At 37.3% G+C, this 21,767-nt stretch overlaps 1 protein-coding gene across 5 annotated transcripts in view; it reads left to right on the top strand.

Annotated features, from left to right (window-relative positions):
• Positions 1–21,767, top strand: part of stard13b (StAR related lipid transfer domain containing 13b) — a 242,765-nt gene that overhangs the window by 174,365 nt on the left and 46,633 nt on the right. The window contains exon 1 of one of the 5 annotated variants that reach the window (XM_061972530.2): positions 14,603–14,769. The exons of the other annotated variants lie outside the window; for them this stretch is intronic. Coding sequence (XP_061828514.1) covers positions 14,757–14,769 — 13 coding nt within the window. The 5' untranslated portion in view covers positions 14,603–14,756. Of the gene's footprint in view, positions 1–14,602; positions 14,770–21,767 lie in introns of those variants that run through there. 5 annotated transcript variants of the gene reach the window in all.

The raw sequence follows: 21,767 nt of genomic DNA, 5'->3' as shown, positions 1-21,767 counted from the left end.
GTTTTTAAGCTAAATTATTGGTAAACACAGTTTATGTATAATAATTTACGTAAAACCGTGAGTAATGAATAAAGTTTTCATCAGTTAATATATTATGTAGACATACCCTCATCCGCTCTCTTTTCCTGAAAGCTGATCTGTCCAGTTTTGGAGTTGATGTCAGCAGGCCAGGGAAGCTAGGGTCGATATTCTTCTCTTGTGTCAGGACTAGGACTATGGCGTGGTTTGTTCTCCCGTGGTGCAAATGAACATTTGGACCAGGCATGGCGTGAAGGTGAAGACATGATTTATTTAAACACTATAACTACAAAAAGAACAAACTAAAGGTGCGCACAAGGCGGAAGTACAAACTTGACAAATGAAACCAATACTTGCACGTGGGCAAAAAAACTAAGGACATGAACAAAAGTCGCTAACTGTGGCATGAATAGAAACAACTTACTTGGACATGGCATGAAGTGCGCAGAGTTAAACAAAGTGTGAAGCAGAGAGTCAGGGGTATGATGTCGCCGGGGAGACTTCCTGGCAACAATGGGTTTAAATAATAGTCACATGATTAAATACAGGTGTGTGAGTCGTGAGGGCAGGTGAAAACTAATGGGTTGCTATGGTGACAAACAAGAGTGCACAATGAGTCCAAACGTGGAACAGGTGAAACTAATGGGTAACCATGGAAACAAGACAAGGGAGTGAAAAGCCAGAAACTAAAGAGTCCAATAACTAAACAAAACAAAACATGATTACACAGACATGACATCTTGATCATCTTCGGTGGCATAAGGGACGGTGTGAGCCAAGACATCCAGGGGGTTTAGCTCGCTCGTCTGCGGGAACAAACTGCCGCCATTGCTTGCCGTGCTACCGAGGTCCTTTGTCCCTGAATTGCTCACACACTCCGGCAGATTCAATGGGGGTCTGGCGGCAGATTTCTTTGACTTTATCGTTGGAAATGCATCTGCTTTGAGTGTCGCAGGATATCCACACATTCTTGCCATCTCTGTCGTAGCATAGCTTTCGTCGGTAAAGTGTGCGGAACAAACGACTGACCATTTCGTCGGCTTTCCCCACAGCCTCGTATTTTGAACAAATTTCGTCCAATTTCTTGCCACTTTCGCATCTTTGGGCCACTGGTGCAACTTGAATCCGTCCCTGTTCGTGTTGTTACACCCTCCGACAACACACCGACGAAAGTGAGAAAATGGCGGATTGCTTCCCGCTGTGATGTCACAACGTGACGTCATCGCTCCGAGAGCAAATAATAGAAAGGCGTTTAATTCGCCAAAATTCACCCATTTAGAGTTCGGAAAGTGGTTAAAAAAAATATATGGTCTTTTTTCCTGCAACATCAAGGTATATATTGACGCTTACATAGGTCTGGTGATAATGTTCCCCTTTAACACTTTTAAGAGTAGAAAATACTGAAAATGATTTGTTTTCTGGGAACTAACCACAATCCACACTATGACACGCACGTCCTCTGCAGTGGACATATTTGAGCCACGGTGAGGTGCCGACCTCGTGACGCTCCGAGCGTTTTTGAAAAGCTTCACATGAATATTTGTGGTGGTGCGACTGGTATTCCAGACATGAGGGAGAGAGTTGTTACCCCAAAAAGATGAAAGGGGCTTCTCCCTGGGTGTCCTTCAGGATGCCGAAGGCGAGTGTTACCACAGCTGTGCTGCTCTTGTTTGAATTCAATACAGGACCCGAAACAGAAAAACAGCACTCTGGTGACTTTTGACCCGCCCTGCTTTGACAACGGTCAACAACAGCAGCTCCCTAGCTCGCACGGTCGCGTTATTTACCCTCACAATCAATAAGCTCTTGCTGTGCGTGCGTGCGTGTGTGTGTGTGTGTGTGTGTGTGTGTGTGTGTGTGTGTGTGTGTGTGTGTGTGTGTGTGTGTGTGTGTCATAAAAAAATGTTAAGCCCCCTCTTAAGCCTGACGGTTTATACTGAAGATGAATATTGCATTTACTTTAAAGATGCAATTTGTCTTTTAGGCCAAGACACTAAAAGGTGCGGCTAACCATAAGTTGTTCTTCAATTGTCAACTTCTGCGTATGTGTGTGTGTGTGTGTGTGTGTGTGTGTGTGTGTGTGTGTGTGTGTGTGTGTGTTCTTGTATTTCCACCCTTCTTGAGACACCAACAAGGAAAAGTACCTTCCATATGAGGACCGGTGAACAAGTCAGGACCGAAATCATGGTCCCAATACAGAAAACCATTGCATGTACAAACCCCGTTTCCATATGAGTTGGGAAATTGTGTTAGATGTAAATATAAATGGAATACAATGATTTGCAAATCATTTTCAACCCATATTCAGTTGAATATGCTACAAAGACAACATATTTGATGTTCAAACTGATAAACTTTTTTTTTTTTTCGCAAATAATCATTAACTTTAGAATTTGATGCCAGCAACACGTGACAAAGAAGTTGGGAAAGGTGGCAATAAATACTGATAAAGTTGAGGGATGCTCATCAAACACTTATTTGGAACATCCCACAGGTGAACAGGCAAATTGGGAACAGGTGGGTGCCATGATTGGGTATAAAAGTAGATTCCATGAAATGCTCAGTTATTCACAAACAAGGATGGGGCGAGGGTCACCACTTTGTCAACAAATGCGTGAGCATACTGTTGAACAGTTTAAGAAAAACCTTTCTCAACCAGCTATTGCAAGGAATTTAGGGATTTCACCATCTACGGTCCGTAATATCGCATTATGAAGCCTAAAATACCACAACGGAGACCCCCGGACTGTCGAACAACTTAAGCTGCACATCAAGCAAGAATGGGAAAGAATTCCACCTGAGAAGCTTAAAAAATGTGTCTCCTCAGTTCCCAAACGTTTACTGAGTGTTGTTAAAAGGAAAGGCCATGTAACACAGTGGTGAACATGCCCTTTCCCAACTACATTTTCAGAACACAAAACTAGACGCGGGCCAAAACTGGCCCCCGTGCCGCACTTTGGACACCACTGGTGTAGAACATATGCAATTGCATGCAGTACATTTTTCCTTAAAAATTGAAAGAACACATATATTTAGCCTTTTGCAGGCCACATAAATAAAGTGGCAGGCCACATAAAATAAAGTCGCAGGCAACATAAAATAATGTGGCAAACCGCATAAAACCTTGTGGCAGGCCAAAAAAAAAAAATAGTTGCTGGCTGCATAATTAATGTGACAGGCCACATAAAATAATTTGGCAGGCCACATAAATCAAGTGTTAGTACACATAAATAATTTGGCAGACTACGTAAAGTAATGTGTCAGGCAACATAATTAATGTAGCAGGCTACATAAATAAAGTGATAGGCAACACAAAATAACGTAGCAGGCCACATAAATAATTTGGCAGACTATGTAAAATAATGTGGTAGGCCACATAAAATAATGTGACAGGCCACGTAATTAACGTAGCAGGCCACATAAATACAGTAACAGGCCATATAAAAAATAACATGGCAAGCCACGTAAAACAATGTGGCAGGCCACAGAAAATAACGCAGCAGGCCACATAAAATAATGTGGTAGTCCACATAAATAATTTGGCAGACCACGTAAAATAATGTGGCAGGCCACATAAAATAATGTGACAGACCACATAAAATAATGTGACAGACCACATAATTGATGTGGCAGGTCACGTAAATAATGTGTTAGGCCACATAATTAATGTAGCAGGACACATAAATAAAGTGGCAGACCACATAAATACAGTGGCAGGCCAATTAGATAATGTGGCAAACCGCAAAAAACAATGTGACAGGTGACAAAAGTAATGTGGTAGTCCACATAAATATCAATCAATCAATCAATCAATGAGTGTCTCAAAGGGCTGCACAAGCCACAACGACATCCTCGGCTCAGATCCCACAATAATTTGTCAGACCACGTGAAATAATGTGGTAGGCCACATAAACAATGTAGCAGGCCACATAATTAATGTAGCAGGTCTCATAAATACTGTGGCAGGCCACTTCAAATAATGTGGCAAACCGCTTAAAACAATGTGGCAGGCCACAGAAAACGTAGCAGGCCACATAAAATAATGTGGTAGTCCACATAAATATCAATCAATCAATCAATCAATCAATCAATCAATCAATCAAAGTTTATTTATATAGCCCTAAATCACAAGTGTCTCAAAGGGCTGCACAAGCCACAACGACATCCTCGGCTCAGATCCCACAATAATTTGTAAAATAATGTGGTAGGCCACATAAACAATGTAGCAGGCCACATAATTAATGCAGCAGGTCCAATAAATACAATGGAAGGCCACTTAAATACCGTGGCAGGCCACTTCAAATAATGTGGCAAACCGCTTAAAACAATGTGGCAGGCCACAGAATACGTAACAGGCCACATAAATATCAATCAATCAATCAATCAATCAATCAAAGTTTATTTATATAGCCCTAAATCACAAGTGTCTCAAAGGGCTGCACAAGCCACAACGACATCCTCGGCTCAGATCCCACAATAATTTGTCAGACCACGTAAAGTGATGTGGTAGGCAACATAAAATAATGTGACAGGCCACATAATTAAAGTGGCAGGTCACGTAAATTATGTGTTAGGCCACATAAACAATGTAGCAGGCCACATAATTAAGGTAGCAGGCCACATAAATAATGTAGTATGCCTCATAAATATAGTGGCAGGTCACATAAATACTGTGGCAGGCCAATTCAAATAACGTGGCAAACCGCTTAAAACAATGTGGCAGGCCACAGAAAACGTAGCAGGCCACGGAAAATAGTGTGGCAGGCCACATAAATAATGTAGTAGTCCACATAAATATCAATCAATCAAAGTTTATTTATATAGCCCTAAATCACGAGTGTCTCAAAGGGCTGCACAAGCCACAACGACATCATCGGCTCAGATCCCACAATAATTTGTCAGACCACGTAAAAGGATGTGGTAGGCAACATAAAATAATGTGACAGGCCACGTAATTAATGTGGCAGGTCACGTAAATAATGTGTTAAGCCACATAAATAATTTGGCAAATCACGTAAAATAACGTGGTAGGCCACATAAACAATGTAGCAGGCCACATAATTAATGTAGCAGGCCACATAATTAATGTAGGATGCCTCATAAATATAGTGGTAGGTCACATAAATACTGTGGCAGTCCACTTCAAACATCATGGCAAACCGCTTAAAACAATGTGGCAGGCCACAGAAAACGTAGCAGGCCACAGAAAATAGTGTGGCAGGCCACATAAAATAATCTAATAGTCCACATAAATATCAATTAATCAAAGTTTATTTATATAGCCCTAAATCACAAGTGTCTCAAAGGGCTGTACAAGCCACAATGACATCATCGGCTCAGATCCCACAATAATTTGTCAGACCACGTAAAATAATGTGGTAGGCAACATGAAATAATGTGACAGGCCACATATTATTGTGGCAGGTCACGTAAATTATGTGTTAGGCCACATAAATAATTTGGCAAACCCCGTAAAAGAATGTAGCAGGCCACATAAAGTAATGTGACAGGCCACATAAATAATGTGACAGGCCACATAAATAATGTGACAGGCCACATAAATAATATGGCAGGCCACATAATATTGTTGCAGGCCACTTAAAATAAAGTCGCTGGCCACGGAAAATGATGTGGCGAACTGCATAAAATGATGTGGCAAGCCATATTAAATGATGCGGCGGAGCACATAAAACGAGCTGGTGGGCCACTTTAAATGATGTGCCTCACAGATCTGTCCCCCAGGCCCTGAGTTGGAGGTCTGTGATTTAACTGATGAAACTAATGCATTACATTCTATAACTCTAACAGGATGATTGTGTTCATTGTTGTGTAACACATTTGTTTTCAAGTCATTCAGTTTATTTGCTCACATTCTGTGTTGGCCCTGCGATGAGGTGGCGACTTGTCCAGGGTGTACCCCGCCTTCCGCCCGATTGTAGCTGAGATAGGCTCCAACGACCCCAAAGGGAATAAGCGGTAGAAAATGGATGGATGGATGGATAGTCACTAATATTTAACTATGTCATTATTATACATTATAAGAACTAAACACAAATGCACTGCAGGCACTTGTGCATAAGCAAGCGTTTTTTTCGGCTCTTACTTAGTGGATTATTTCTGTAGCCTCCTGTCACTCAAGTTGTTTCTTCTTCGGGCCTAAATGCAAATGCAGAATGTCGCTGGGTGGTCTGGTCTCCTCCAGAAGGTACAAACATCAGCAGCGTGTACCCGCGTATGAAAGGTGACTCTGAACGTAATGGAGTCCAGCTCATTTTGGGCTGGAGGAAATGTTGCCTTGTTGTCGGGGGCAACGCTGCCCCGGAGCTAATCATTTTTAAAAGCCGCGGCCCCGTGTCGACTGCGGGATAACGACGGGTCCCCCGGCGAGGCTGCAGGAAGTCTGCGGGTGATTGAACACGGGCTCCGTGTAATTACTGGGCTCACGCGTGCAGAATCAAGTCAGCGTTAGTCACCTTGTTGCAGACTGATGATCTTTTAGACGTCCTTTGTCTTTTTGCTGAGAGTCGAAGACAGGTTTGCATGGATAGTCATGGCACTTTGTTGCAGTCCGTTACTGGCATTCAACATCGCCCCTGGTGGGGAAATCCATCAAAATTAGGGTGGTCCCAAAAAGGAGGGATTTTTCGGTAGAAAATGGATGGATGGATGGACTGTGTCAGTTTTAAAAGTGCTCCCCCTCTGGTCAAGATGTGAAATAACAAGTGGGTGTAAAAATGTGTAGTGCTCCCCCTCTGGTCAACATATGAAATAACAAGTTTTGGTCAAAATGTATTTAAAATAAATAAATATATATATATAGAGACATACTGTAATAACTTGAGGTAAATAATGAAGACTAAAAACCGATTACAAACAAAAAAAATAACTAAAAACAATCTTTATCTAACAATGTGTCGACTTTTTTTCTTATGATAAGCTCATCCCGTCGTGTGTGCATGGGAAGTCACGGCGCTTTGATTCCCAATCACACGTTTGTTGCAGTCCGTTATTGGCATTCACCATCGCCCCTGGTGGTGAAATCTATAAAATTTATCGTGGTCCCAAAAAGGAGGGATTTTTCGGTAGAAAATGAATGAATGCAAAATTGTAGTGCTCCCCCTCTGGTCAACATATGAAATAACAAGTGGGTTTAAAAATGTGTAGTGCTCCCCCTCTGGTCAACATATGAAATAACAAGCTTTGGCCAAAATTCATTAAAAAAAAAAAAAAAAAAAAAAAAAGCACACACACATATATATATATATATATATATATATATATATATATATATATATATATATATATATATATGTATATAGAGACATACTGTAATAACTTGAAGTAAATAATGAAGATTAAAAACCAATTACAAACAAAAAAATAACTAAAAACAGTCTTTTCCTAACAATGTGTCGACTTTCTTCTTATAATAAATCCTGACGTGTGTGCATGGAAAGTCATGGCGCTTTGATTCCCAATCACACGTTTGTTGCAGTCCGTTATTGGCATTCACCATCACCCCTGGTGGTGAAATCTATAAAATTTATGGTGGTCCCAAAAAGGAGGGATTTTTTGGTAGAAAATGAATGAATGGATGGACTGTGTCCGTTTTAAAAGTGCTCCCCCTCTGGTCAACATGTGAAATAACAAGTGTGTGTAAAAATTTGTAGTGCTCCCCCTCTGGTCAACATATAAAATAACAAGTTTTGGTCAAAATGTATTTAAAATAATTAAATAAATATGTATATAGAGACATACTGTTATAACTTGAAGTAAATAATGAAGATTAAAAACCAATTACAAACAAAAAAATAACTAAAAACAGTCTTTTTCTAACAATGTGTGGACTTTTTTTCTTATAATAAGCTCATCCCGTCGTGTGTGCATGGGAAGTCACGGCACTTTGATTCCCAATCACACGTTTGTTGCAGTCCGTTATTGGCATTCACCATCACCCCTGGTGGTGAAATCCATCAAAATGAGGGTGGTCCCTAAAAGAGGGATTTTTCAAATTGACTGTGTGTTAGTTTTAAAAGTGCTCCCCCTCTGGTCAACATGTGAAATGACAAGTGTGTCTAAAAAATTGTAGTGCTCCCCCTCTGGTCAACATATGAAATAACAAGTGGGTTTAAAAATGTGTAGTGCTCCCCCTCTGGTCAACATATGAAATAACAAGTGGGTGTAAAAATGTATAGTGCTCCCCCTCTGGTCAACATATGAAATAACAAGTGTGTGTAAAAATGTGTAGTGCTCCCCCTCTGGTCAACATATGAAATAACAAGTGGGTGTAAAAATGTATAGTGCTCCCCCTCTGGTCAACATATGAAATATCAAGTGTGTGTAAAAATGTGTAGTGCTCCCCCTCTGGTCAACATATGAAATAACAAGCTTTGGCCAAAATTAATTAAAAAGAAAAAATATATATATATGTATATAGAGATATACTGTAATAACTTGAAGTAAATAATGAAGATTAAAAACCAATTACAAACAAAAAAATAACTAAAAACAGTCTTTTTCTAACAATGTGTCGACTTTCTTCTTATAATAAATCCTGACGTGTGTGCGTGGGAAGTCACGGCGCTTTGATTTCCAATCACACGTTTTTTGCAGTCCGTTATTAGCATTCACCATCGCCTCTGGTGGTGAAATCCATCAAAATGAGGGTGGTCCCAAAAAGGAGGGATTTTTCTAATTGACTGTGTCCGTTTTAAAAGTGCTCCCCCTCTGGTCAACATATGAAATAACAAGTGTGTGTAAAAATGTGTAGTGCTCCCCCTCTGGTCAACATATGAAATAACAAACTTTGGCCAAAATTCATTTAAAAAAAAAAAAAATATATATATATATATATATATATATATATATATATATATATATATATATATATATATATATATATATATATATATGTATATATATATGTATATAGAGACATACTGTAATAACTTGAAGTAAATAATGAAGATTAAAAAACAATTACAAACAAAAAAATAACTAAAAACAGTCTTTTTCTAACAATGTGTGGACTTTTTTTCTTATAATAAGCTCATCCCGTCGTGTGTGCATGGGAAGTCACGGCGCTTTGATTCCCAATCACACGTTTGTTGCAGTCCGTTATTGGCATTCACCATCGCCCCTGGTGGTGAAATCCATCAAAATGAGGGTGGTCCCAAAAAGGAGGGATTTTTCTAATTGACTGTGTCCGTTTTAAAAGTGCTCCCCCTCTGGTCAACATATGAAATAACAAGTGTGTGTAAAAATGTGTAGTGCTCCCCCTCTGGTCAACATATGAAATAACAAACTTTGGCCAAAATTCATTAAAAAAAAAAAAATATATATATATATATATATATATATATATATATATATATATATATATATATATATATATATATATATATATATATATATATATATGTATATAGAGACATACTGTAATAACTTGAAGTAAATAATGAAGATTAAAAAACAATTACAAACAAAAAAATAACTAAAAACAGTCTTTTTCTAACAATGTGTGGACTTTTTTTCTTATAATAAGCTCATCCCGTCGTGTGTGCATGGGAAGTCACGGCACTTTGATTCCCAATCACACGTTTGTTGCAGTCCGTTATTGGCATTCACCATCGCCCCTGGTGGTGAAATCCATCAAAATGAGGGTGGTCCCAAAAAGGAGGAATTTTTCTAATTGACTGTGTCCGTTTTAAAAGTGCTCCCCCTCTGGTCAACATATGAAATAACAAGTGTGTGTAAAAATGTGTAGTGCTCCCCCTCTGATCAACATATGAAATAACAAACTTTGGCCAAAATTCATTAAAAAAATATATATATATATAAATATATATATATATATATATATATATATATATATATATATATATATATATATGTATCTATATATATATATATATATATATATATATATATATATATATGTATATAGAGACATACTGTAATAACTTGAAGTAAATAATGAAGATTAAAAAACAATTACAAACAAAAAAATAACTAAAAACAGTCTTTTTCTAACAATGTGTGGACTTTTTTTCTTATAATAAGCTCATCCCGTCGTGTGTGCATGGGAAGTCACGGCGCTTTGATTCCCAATCACACGTTTGTTGCAGTCCGTTATTGGCATTCACCATCGCCCCTGGTGGTGAAATCCATCAAAATGAGGGTGGTCCCAAAAAGGAGGAATTTTTCTAATTGACTGTGTCCGTTTTAAAAGTGCTCCCCCTCTGGTCAACATGTGGAGTAACAAGTGTGTGTAAAAATTGGTAGTGCTCCCCCTCTGGTCAACATATGAAATAACAAGTGTGTGTAAAAATGTGTAGTGCTCCCCCTCTGGTCAACATATGAAATAACAAGCTTTGGCCAAAATTCATTAAAAAAAAAAACTAAAAAAAAAAAAACTAAAAAAAAAAAAATATATATATATATATATATATATATATATATATATATATATATATATATATATATATGTATGTATATAGAGACATACTGTAATAACTTGAAGTAAATAATAATAAATTATAAAATAAATTACAAACAAAAAAATAACTAAAAACAGTCTTTTTCTAACAATGTGTTGACTTTTTTCTTATAATAAGCTCATCCTTACGTGTGCGCATAGGAACTCACACCACTTTGATTCCCAATCACACGTTTGTTGCAGTCCGTTATTGGCATTCACCATCGCCAGGTGTCAGACAAAAGGGAACGCGGGCCAATTCTGGGATGAGACATCAGTTGTTGGGTTTTTGCTTCTATTTTTACTGTAAGGCTGACTTGTATTAGCTTCATGCCTCCAGGCGTCGCCACACCTCTTCCACTGCTCATTCCTTTTTTTTTTTTCACCTGCCGGCTCACCCTTCCAGGTGTTTTTGATACAGACGGTCTCAGGCTATTCTCATGCCTCGTCTGGGTGATTCATTTCGCCGTCTCAGTGCGGGGAAAGAATTTGCAGGAGCACATATAAACGTAAGCGGTTTGTTTAAGAGTGCTTTTAAAGCGCCGACATGCTCAAAGACTATTTATTGTTTTAAAGAGGACGGACCCTCGTCATTCTGTCTGCGCGCCGCGTGTTTATACACAGGGCCCCGGGCTCCAGGAGTTGTGTTTTACAAGAGCAAAATGGCAGATAGTCTCCGTGCAAATGGGCTACATCTGGAAATATGCTTAGGTTACAGGAAACTGCGAGTGGATGGGGACGTCTTACGTAAGCACCGGTCATATTATCCACGCGTCTGAATAATGAATGTGGTCACATGGGTTCACGCTGAATACCCAGGCTGCTGTTTCATTTAATATACTGTAAATATTACAGTAGTACTAGGCAGCAATGACAAGAATATGCCATGCGCTATGCAGTAGGGGTGTCAAAATGTTTTTATTCTAGAATGAATCGTGATTCTTAATTGTAACGATTCTTAATCCATCCATCCATCTTCTTCCGCTTATCCGAGGTCGGGTCGCGGGGGCAGCAGCCTAAGCAGGGAAGCCCAGACTTTCCTCTCCCTCGCCACTATCGATTCAAAAAATCAATTTAAATCTGTCCTGTCCAACCACTCAGGCAAATCATATTGTTGAATTTAATTGAACACAACCAGTTTTCTTTTAAGTCGTATTTACATTTATCACAGCTGATTATTTGAAAGCCTTTAAAGCCTTTAAAAGCCTTCTAGAAGTGATATAATGAAGCCAACACATGACATAAGTGTCTATATTAGCTATGTTAGCCTACTGTCAAAATGACTTTGTGTCACAGGCTGACTCAACTCTTCGTTGACAGAAATGTTGAAATGTAATATTTATTCTACACATTTTTACAACATTGGAAAACATTAGTAAAACTTATCAGGGGGTGAGATAACGCCTCTAAATGACTGTCTTAGAATGGCCAAAGGCATAGATGTGTGTGTCCAAGTTAAAGGAACCAGCAGGCTGTCTTCTTGTAATGGATTTATTACAATCTTTACAAACTGGATTAAGTTTGCTGTGGTCTGGAACAACATGGCACACAAACAACTATCAAAAATGCAGCCAATATTACATTCAGCTAATGTCATGAGACATGCAAATATAAATTAAATACACAGAGGGCATAGGAAATTAAATGATGCAATACGTACATAAAGCTAGCCTAAATAGCGTGTTAGCATCCATTAGCTTGCAGTCATGCACTGACCAAATATGCCTCATTAACACTCCACACAAGTCAATAATATCAACAAAGCTCACCTTTGTGCATTCACACACGGCATAAAACGTTTGGTGGACAAAACGAGACAAAGAATAAGTGGCATAAAACACGTCTTTCTGTGGCAACGTTGGAGAAAGTTGTACATGTAAACAAACTAAGGTGAGTTCAAGGACCGTCAAAATTAGTAGGACAAAACGGTGCTTGCCAAATACTCCCATCAGAGAATCATGTTTAATATAAACAGGGGGAATTCTAACAATTAGGAAGGTTCATGTTATGTTGGCCTCCTACAGAAACCCTATTAAAGCAAAAATATATTTTTGCTTATTTTGAAAATGTAATTTTGTTTATAGATTATATGCAATCTGTTGTTGTGTTCCCTAATTTTGAGCGTACATAAATGAAGGTGTGTGTTGCTGATGCCGACCTGGGCATAATCTGGACTGTACATAAATGCTTATTTAGAACATTTTATTTTGTTTATAGATTATATGCAATTTATTGGGCCCTGCGATGAGGTGGCGACTTGTCCAGGGTGTACCCCGCCTTTCGCCCGATTGTAGCTAAGATAGGCTCCAGCGCCCCCCACAACCCCGAAGGGAATAAGCGGTAGAAAATGGATGGATGGATGCAATTTGTTGTTGTGTTCCATAATTTTGAGTGTACATAAATGAAGGTGTGTATTGCTGAGCCCGACCTGGACATAATCTGGACTGGACCTGGTTTTAAGAACCCTTTAAACAATCTAATTTCATTCACAACCTGGTCTGGTTATTCAAAAAAAAAAAAAAAAAAAAAAAAAAAAAACATTTTCTTGAACAAAAATGAAACTAAACTAAAGTAAAAACAGCTACATAGAAACTAGTAATGAATGAAAATGAGTAAAATTAACTGTTAGTGCTATTAGTGGACCAGCAGCACACACAATCATGTGTACTTCACAGACTGTATCCCTAGCAGACTGTATTGATATATATTGATATATAATGTAGGAACCAGAATATTAATAACAGAAGGAAACAACTCCTTTTGTGTGAATGAGTGAGAATGAGTGGAGGGAGGTTTTTTGGGTTGCTGCACTAACTGTAAGTGTATCTTGTGATTTTTTATGTTGATTTAATAAAAAAAATTAAAAAAAATTAAATTAAATTAAAAAAAAAAATATATATATATATATATATATATATATTTTTTTTATATATATATATTTTAAATGTATATATATATATATACATACATATATATATATATATATATATATATATATATATATATATATATATATAACATATATAAATATATAAATCAACATAAAAAACACAAGAAAAAAAAAAGAAAAAAAAAAAAAAATATATATATATATCTTTTTTAGGGGGAAAAAATATATATATGTATGTATATATATATATATATATATATATATACATACAGTATATATATATATATATATATATATATATATATATATATATATATATATATATATATATATATATATATATGTATATGTATATATATATATATATATATATATATTTTTCTCCCTCATCTTTTTCTATTTTCCTACATTTTTGAAAAAGCTCCAAGGAGCCACTAGGGTTGCAGATCCCCGCCCTAAAGGATACAACATCATGCAGAGGTGTACTTGTAACAATTTTACAGACAAATGTTACTATTTATAGTCAATGTTTTCCATGAAGGGGGGCATACCATAAAATAACTGAGAAGCACTTCTATAGTGGCGTTGTCAGTTGACATATCACCATGTTATTAGACTACATGTTCCCCTATAATGGTGGTTGTCAGTGTTTTGTCCCATCACCACCACTCTCAGATGACAACGTTAACACACATCCTTCCATTCATGGACCTCTTCCAGACAGTTTGGATGTTGGGGATGGTGTGGGGGCGGACTAAGTGGAGCGCCACAGCATGACTCACAGCTGCTGATTGCTGACACTTTATGTCATGATTTTTCCCCTCCAGCCCGTCCCAACCCGGCTTAACTTTTTTCCATCCCTTCCGGAATAACATCTGCACTTCTGGTTTTGGTGCGAATAAACCTTTTCCACATTGTCGGTCGTCAGTGTAAACACGTGACGCCCCCCCCCAAGTGCAACTTTGATCAGCACGTTTGAAATAATTGGAAATAAATGGAATTTGATGGCAATTGTCCGTGTTTTGCAGCATGGAACCCCGCTGCCAAAATCCTGCTGGGTGTAAAGGAGTTGTGGTGGGCACAGTTGGGTAGGAGGAACGGGCACAAGGGTGCAGAGGAGGGGTTGGAGGGGAAGTCTGCCACAGAAAAGGGGGTGGATTGAAGGAAAGATTTAGTGCAGGGAACGGCCTATAGTGGTGCTGGGGAGGGTGGGGGGTTAGATGGCAAGAGAAAGGGGAAGAAGGAGCCGAGTTCAAACTCCAAGCTGTGCTGAGAGCTAGCAGGAATGCAGCCCAGCGTGGGAATAAAGATGCTCTGACTTGGAATAGCGAAAGCTCTCGACGGATATACACGAAGCGGCCCGGATATACCATGAAAATATCCCGTGAGTACACAAACATTTGCTAATGCGGGAGTTATCTACAAGGGGGCCTTTCCCAAACCTCAGACCTTGTTGTTATTGGATGTTGATCGTTGCTGGTTGCTGTTAGACATCGGCCTCCAAAGTGCGGCCCCACAGCTCTTTTTTTTTTTTTTTTTTTTTAAAGGCACATTCTAAAAATACTGTGACAAAAAACGAATCCAAAAACAAAAAAAAGTGGAACAGGAGAGCAAAAGAGGTTAAATGTAACGAGGAAAAAGCTGCCATTCAGGCTGTTTGTTTAAAAGCGGCCGTTGCTCACACATTAATAATGAAAAATTAAAAAATTAAAACATTTAACTGAAAATTAAGTCTCTACAAAATTCAGTCTCTGAATTTACTTACGCCGATCTTGAGACTTAAGTGATGAAAAGTAAAAAAATAAAAAATAAAAAATTACTCCCTATATGTGTATATGTATGTATATATGTATGTATATATTTATATATATGTATGTGTGGGTATACATATATATATATATGTATCTGTTTATATTTTATTTTTTATTTCTGATTACTATTATTATTAATGTATTATTATCTCTTTTTCTTCTTTTTTCTTTTTTTTCTTTGTTTATTTAATTGATGTATTTGTAGATATTACTTTGTTTTTTCTGTTGTTTCTTTCTTTTTTTGGGGGGTGGTGGGTGGTATGGGTGGGATATAAACAAAAATGTTTTGACATTTAGAGCAGACAATAGATATATGATTTATGTGAACATGATGTAATGGATAGGAATGTCTGATGCTGGATGTCAATTAAAAAAAAAAAAAAAAAAAAAAAAAAATTAAAGTAAAAAAAAATAAAATAATGTATGACATATTTTTAAAAATATGTCATACATTATTTTTATTTACAAACGAAAGCAAAAAAAAAGTGGAACAAGAGAGCAAAACAGGTTAAATGTAGCGAGAAAAAGCTGCCATTGCTCAGACATTAATAATTAATAATAGAAAAAATTAAAAAATTCATCTGAAAATCAAGTCTCTACAAAATTAGTCTCTAAATTTACTTAAGTCGATTTTGAGACTTAAGTGATGAAAAGAAAAAAAAAAATTATGATGCATTTTTAACACTTTTGGATCCCCGAGAATTTTAGTGGGATTTTTAAATATTTTTTTTTAACTGTCATTGCTCAGGAAATAATAATGAATCAAAATCAATGTTGATATGAATTATTGGCCTATCGAAGGCTCCAATTACTTCACATCAAATATTCCACTTTAAAAAATGTTTTTGTGTTTTTACCATAAAAAAACTGGGGTTTTTTTTGGTTTTATTTTTTTACAAAAACGGCGTAAAAATAATAATGTGACTCATTTAAAAAAAAAAAAATGACTGACACCCTTCCAGGGTCAGGGACCAGACTTAAGAAAAACCCTACAGGTTAAAAATATATATATCTATTCATTGTATTGGTTTTGAAAATAAAAAAATATCAAAATGGCCCCAGCATGCATAGATTTTTCAGTGTGTGGCCCTTAGTGCTGTGAGCTGTTTTATGGATTCATGTTATCTGCAAACAAATTATTATCATACTGAGAATCAAAATAAGTTTTTGGTATATTTTATACACAGATACACAGATGTCCACTGCAGAGGACACTCATGCTCAGGAGGTTATGTGTACAGTATGATAATTAGTTTGGTTTATGGTAGAAACCAAAGATGTGACGTTTTTACTTTCGATAAGATCTGACTGCAGCTGGGATAGGCTCCAGCACCCCCGTGATCCCGAGAGGGACAAGCAGTAGAAAATGGATGGGCGGATGGAATATACCAATATCGGAGCCTTAAAATGGATGGACGGATGGAAGATACCAATATTGGAGCCTTAAATACTGGCCGATACGATATCAGCACAAACCATTTATATTTGTATTATTTTGTAGTGTGGAATGTTAGAAAAAGCTTGATCAAGTGAAATTACTCACACTGAGAAAACTGTATGTATAAAAACTAGGGATGTCCGATAATATCTGACTGCCGATATTATCGGCCGATAAATGCTTTAAAATGTGATATCGGAAATTATCTGTATCGGTTTCAAAATTAGCGGTATCGGTTTTAAATAGTAAAATGTATTACTTTTTAAATGTACACGAACGTAGAGAGAAGTACAGAGCGCCAATTAACCTTAAAGGCACTTCCTTTGCGTGCCGGCCCAGTCACATAATATCTACGGCTTTTCACACACACAAGTGAATGCCAGGCATACTTGGTCAACAGTCATACAGGTCACACTGAGAGTGGCCGTATAAACAACTTTAACACTGTTGCAAATATGGGCCACACTGTGAACCCACACCAAACAAGAATGACAAACACATTTCGGGAGAACATCCGCACCGTAACACAACATAAACACAACAGCACAAATACCCAGAACCCCTTGCAGTACTAACTCTTCCGGGACGCTACAATATACACCCAACAACTTAGTAATTGTGAAAAATATAGACCGTTTTAAAACAAGCGTGTTCTGTCGAACCACTAATGGTAACATAACCTAGCCGTTTTAGCTTCGAAAAATGTAACTAAATTTAACGCAGACTCCGATGTCCAGTTCTAATTTTTTTTGGCAAATCTGACCTTTTCAATGGCTGTTCACAATACAAAAAAATTAAATTAGATTTTTAATGTGAATGTAATCTGACCCACATGCGGACATGACGTCATGACGTGTTTACGGAAGTCATCATCATCGGCGGTCACTCGGAACGAGTATGACGATCCTCCTGGTAGGGGGTGTATCCCTTTATGGAGGATGCCTGTGCGTGACTTTGTTTAACGTGGGGAGACTGGTGCACAGACAGTCACCACACGATCCTTGACAGAATCGGGTCAGGGTCCAGTGACCCTTTTCTGCTGCAGCCTTCTTCCGCCATCGCAGCCGTTGTGGTAGTTCCTAAATCTACCGTCTTCCACCTGCTCCGCCGTTGTGGTCTTCAGCGTATCCCTGGCTCGGGGGCAGTCAGGTACTAGGCCTTTGCCAAGGGCCACCTGGGGTAACAGTAGTTAAGGGGTTAACCTCCTAGTGCCCCAAGACCCCATAGAGGGGCCTCCACTGCCGGATGCACTTTAACGTCATGCCCGGAAGTAAGCATGCTTTAACTTTAGTCAATCTCAGTACTGGCACATTTGTGTCAGTTTCAGGGAATTTGTGCAATTAAAGTCAACATTTTCTGAACTAAATTATAATTGAAGATTACGAAGGAAGAGGACAAGTATTTCAGCTCTTGTAGTTTCACGGGATATTTAGCTGGAAGAGCGTGTCTATGGGCGAGCGGTGGAACTTTCATGTGAGTTCTTAAAACATTATTTTCACCGGTTTTCTGCTTCGTTGTCAACTGTTTATTTTCTAGCCGTCGAATAATTATGACGCTTTTTGCTCTTTGATGACGTTCTGGTCGGACGAATGCGACCTGAGCGTTCACATTGAGAATAGGGATGTCCGATAATGGCTTTTTGCCGATATCCGATATTCCGATATTGTCCGACTCTTTAATTACCGATACCGATATCAACCGATACCGATACCGATATATACAGTCATGGAATTAACACATTATTATGCCTAATTTGGAAAACCAGGTATTATACTTTTTTTTTAAATTAATAAAATAAAATAAGATAAATAAATTAAAAACATTTTCTTGAATAAAAAAGAAAGTAAAACAATATAAAAACAGTTACATAGAAACTAATAATTAATGAAAATGAGTAAAATTAACTGTTAAAGGTTAGTACTATTAGTGGACCAGCAGCACGCACAATCATGTGTGCTTACGGACTGTATCCCTTGCAGACTGTATTGATATATATTGATATATAATGTAGGAACCAGAATATTAATAACAGAAATAAACAACCCTTTTGTGTGAATGAGTATAAATGGGGGAGGGAGGTTTTTTGGGTTGGTGTATCGTGTGTTTTTTATGTTGATTTAATAAAAAAAAAATAACAAAAAAAATAACAAAAAAAACGATACCGATAATAAAAAAAACGATACCAATAATTTCCGATATTACATTTTAAAGCATTTATCGGCCGATATTATCGGACAACTCTAATTGAGAACACATTCCATACATACGGTATCTGATTTATTTCCACATACGTAGGAGGCCTGGGTCAAAATTGCACTGTTCAGAACAGAAGTCTTAGTACGTATGTCTAGCTTGTGTGTTATTGTGTGCTTAGCTGTTGTGTTGCTGTAGCCTACCATGTTTACCTTTTGTAAACGATTTTACTAAATTACCAAAAAGGCTTGTAATTGTAAGTCCTGCAGACACTATGAGTTTGATGAAGAATTGGCAAGTCAATTGAAAATGCTGCTACTTTGTTACCAACATGTGGGTTTTTGATTGATTGAAACTTTTATTAGTAGATTGCACAGTACAGTACATATTTCGTACAATTGACCACTAAATGGTAACACCCGAATACGTTTTTCAAATTGTTTAAGTCGGGGTCCACGGTAAACATGAATTGTCCTTCATGATCTATGACCACTTTTCATGCTCTGAAATATATCAATCTCATAATTCACTTATATGACCCAATGCAAACAACCTTGCCTAGTCATAGTGCCAAAAAAAAAAAAAAAAAAAATTGAACCAGCACAAAATGCCAACAGACATGGATGGTCACACATAACACAATATACACAATATGTGGATATTATAAAAAACGCATGATGGGAAAATGCAAAACACTATCTCCACACTTATTCATATTTGGCACATTTTATCTGCTTGATATTTCTGATTGATACAAAACTTTAAGGGGGTTGTCACAGAAGTAATACATACAAAAACAGTATATACATTACCAAAAGTTTGGACACACCTTCTCCTCATTCAATGTGTTTTCTTTATTTTCATGACTATTTACATTGTAGATCGTCACTGGAGGCATCACAACTATGAATGAACACATGTGGAGTTATGTACTTAACAAAAAAAGGTGAAATAACTGAAAACATGTTTTATATGCTAGTTTCTTCAAAATAGCCACCCTTTGCTATGATTACTGCTTTGCACACTCTTGGCATTCTCTAGATGAGCTTCAAGCACACCTGAAAACAGTAAGAAACCATTTCAGGTGACTCCCGCTTGAAGCTCATTGAGAGAATGCCAAGAGTGCGCAAAGCAGTCGTCAGAGCAAAGGGTGGCTATTTTGAAGAAACTAGAATACAAAACATGTTTTCAGTTATTTCACCCTTTTTTTTTGTTAAGTACATAACTCCACATGTGTTCATTCATAGTTTCGATGCCTTCAGTGACAATCTACATACCATCACAGATGCTGGCTTTTGAACTTTGCGCCTATTACAGTCCGAATGTTTTTTTTCCCCCCCTCTTTCGTCCGGAGGACACGATGTCCACAGTTTCCAAAAACAATTTGAAATGTGGACTCGTCAGACCACAGAACACTTTTCCATGTTGCATCAGTCCATCTTAGATGAGCTACGGCCCAGCAAAGCCGGAGGAGTTTCTGGGTGTTGTTGATAAATGACTTTCTATTTGCATAGGAGAGTTTTAACTTGCACTTACAGATGTAGCGACGAACTGTAGTTACTGACAGTGGTTTTCTGAAGTGTTCCTCAGCCCATGTGGTGATATCCTTTACACACTGATGTCGCTTTTTGATGCAGTAGCGCCTGAGGGATCGAAAGTCACGGGCTTGCCGCTTGCATGCGGTGATTTCTCCAGATTCTCTGAACCTTTTGATGATATTACGGATCGTAGAGGGTGAAATCCCTAAATTCCTTGCAACAGCTCGTTGAGAAATGTTGTTCTTAAACTGTTCGACAATATGTTCACGCATTTGTTTGATTGTTAATAGTTATGAAAATAAAGAAAACCCATTGAATGAGAAGGTGTGTCCAAACTTTTAGCCTGTACTGTATGTATATATATATATATATATATATATATATATATATATATATATATATATATATATATATATATATATATATATATATATAAAAATTATATTAGTTACTTTACATGCAGTCGGCTTTCGGCCCAAAACCAAAGGGTAAAAAGTTTGGACACCCCTGTATTAGACGTTAACGTGTTGCAGGACTACTTTTTTTTGCTGGTATCGCACCGATTTCGGATGAGGACACTCTCTGGGAGGAACCCAATGTATAATTCGTGTTTTGAACAGAAAAGTTTACTACTTTTAGTCGCAACTGAAACTTGTGTTTACTTTTCGGTGACTTTGGGTTGTTTCCTAGTACACTGCAAAAACTGAAATCTAAGTAAGATTAAATATCTCAAATAAGGGTGATATTTGCTTATTTTTTGTCTGATAAGATAATTCTTCTCACTAAGCAGCTTTTATGTTTATGAGTGTTTTACTTGTTTTAAGGGTTTTGGTCCTAAACGATCTCAGTAAGATATTACAGCTTGTTGCTGAGATTTGATGACCTATATTGAGTAAAACATGCTTGAAACTAGAATATCAACTGATGCAAAGCTGTGTCATCAACACTCACAAGTATAAAACTACTTTTTTAAAGTACCGTATTTTTCGGGCTATAAGTCGCAGTTTTTTTTCATAGTTTGGCTGGGGGTGCGACTTATACTCAAAAGCGACTTATGTGTGAAATTATTAACACATTACCGTAAAATATCAAATAATATTATTTAGCTCATTCACGTAAGAGACTAGACGTATAAGATTTCATGGGATTTAGCGATTAAGAGTGACAGATTGTTTGGTAAACGTATAGCATGTTCTATATGTTATAGTTATTTGAATGACTCTTACCATAATATGTTACGTTAACATACCGGGCACGTTCTCAGTTGGTTATTTATGCCTCATATAACGTACACTTATTCAGCCTGTTGTTTACTATTCTTTATTTATTTTAAATTGCCTTTCAAATGTCTATTCTTGGTGTTGGCTTTTATCAAATAAATTTCCCCCAAAAATGCGACTTA

This window comes from Nerophis lumbriciformis, linkage group LG17 (genome assembly GCF_033978685.3).
Source record: "Nerophis lumbriciformis linkage group LG17, RoL_Nlum_v2.1, whole genome shotgun sequence".
Classification (NCBI taxonomy): domain Eukaryota; kingdom Metazoa; phylum Chordata; class Actinopteri; order Syngnathiformes; family Syngnathidae; genus Nerophis; species Nerophis lumbriciformis.
Note: the sequence above shows the minus strand (reverse complement) of the source record. Positions and strands in the feature narration are given on the sequence as shown.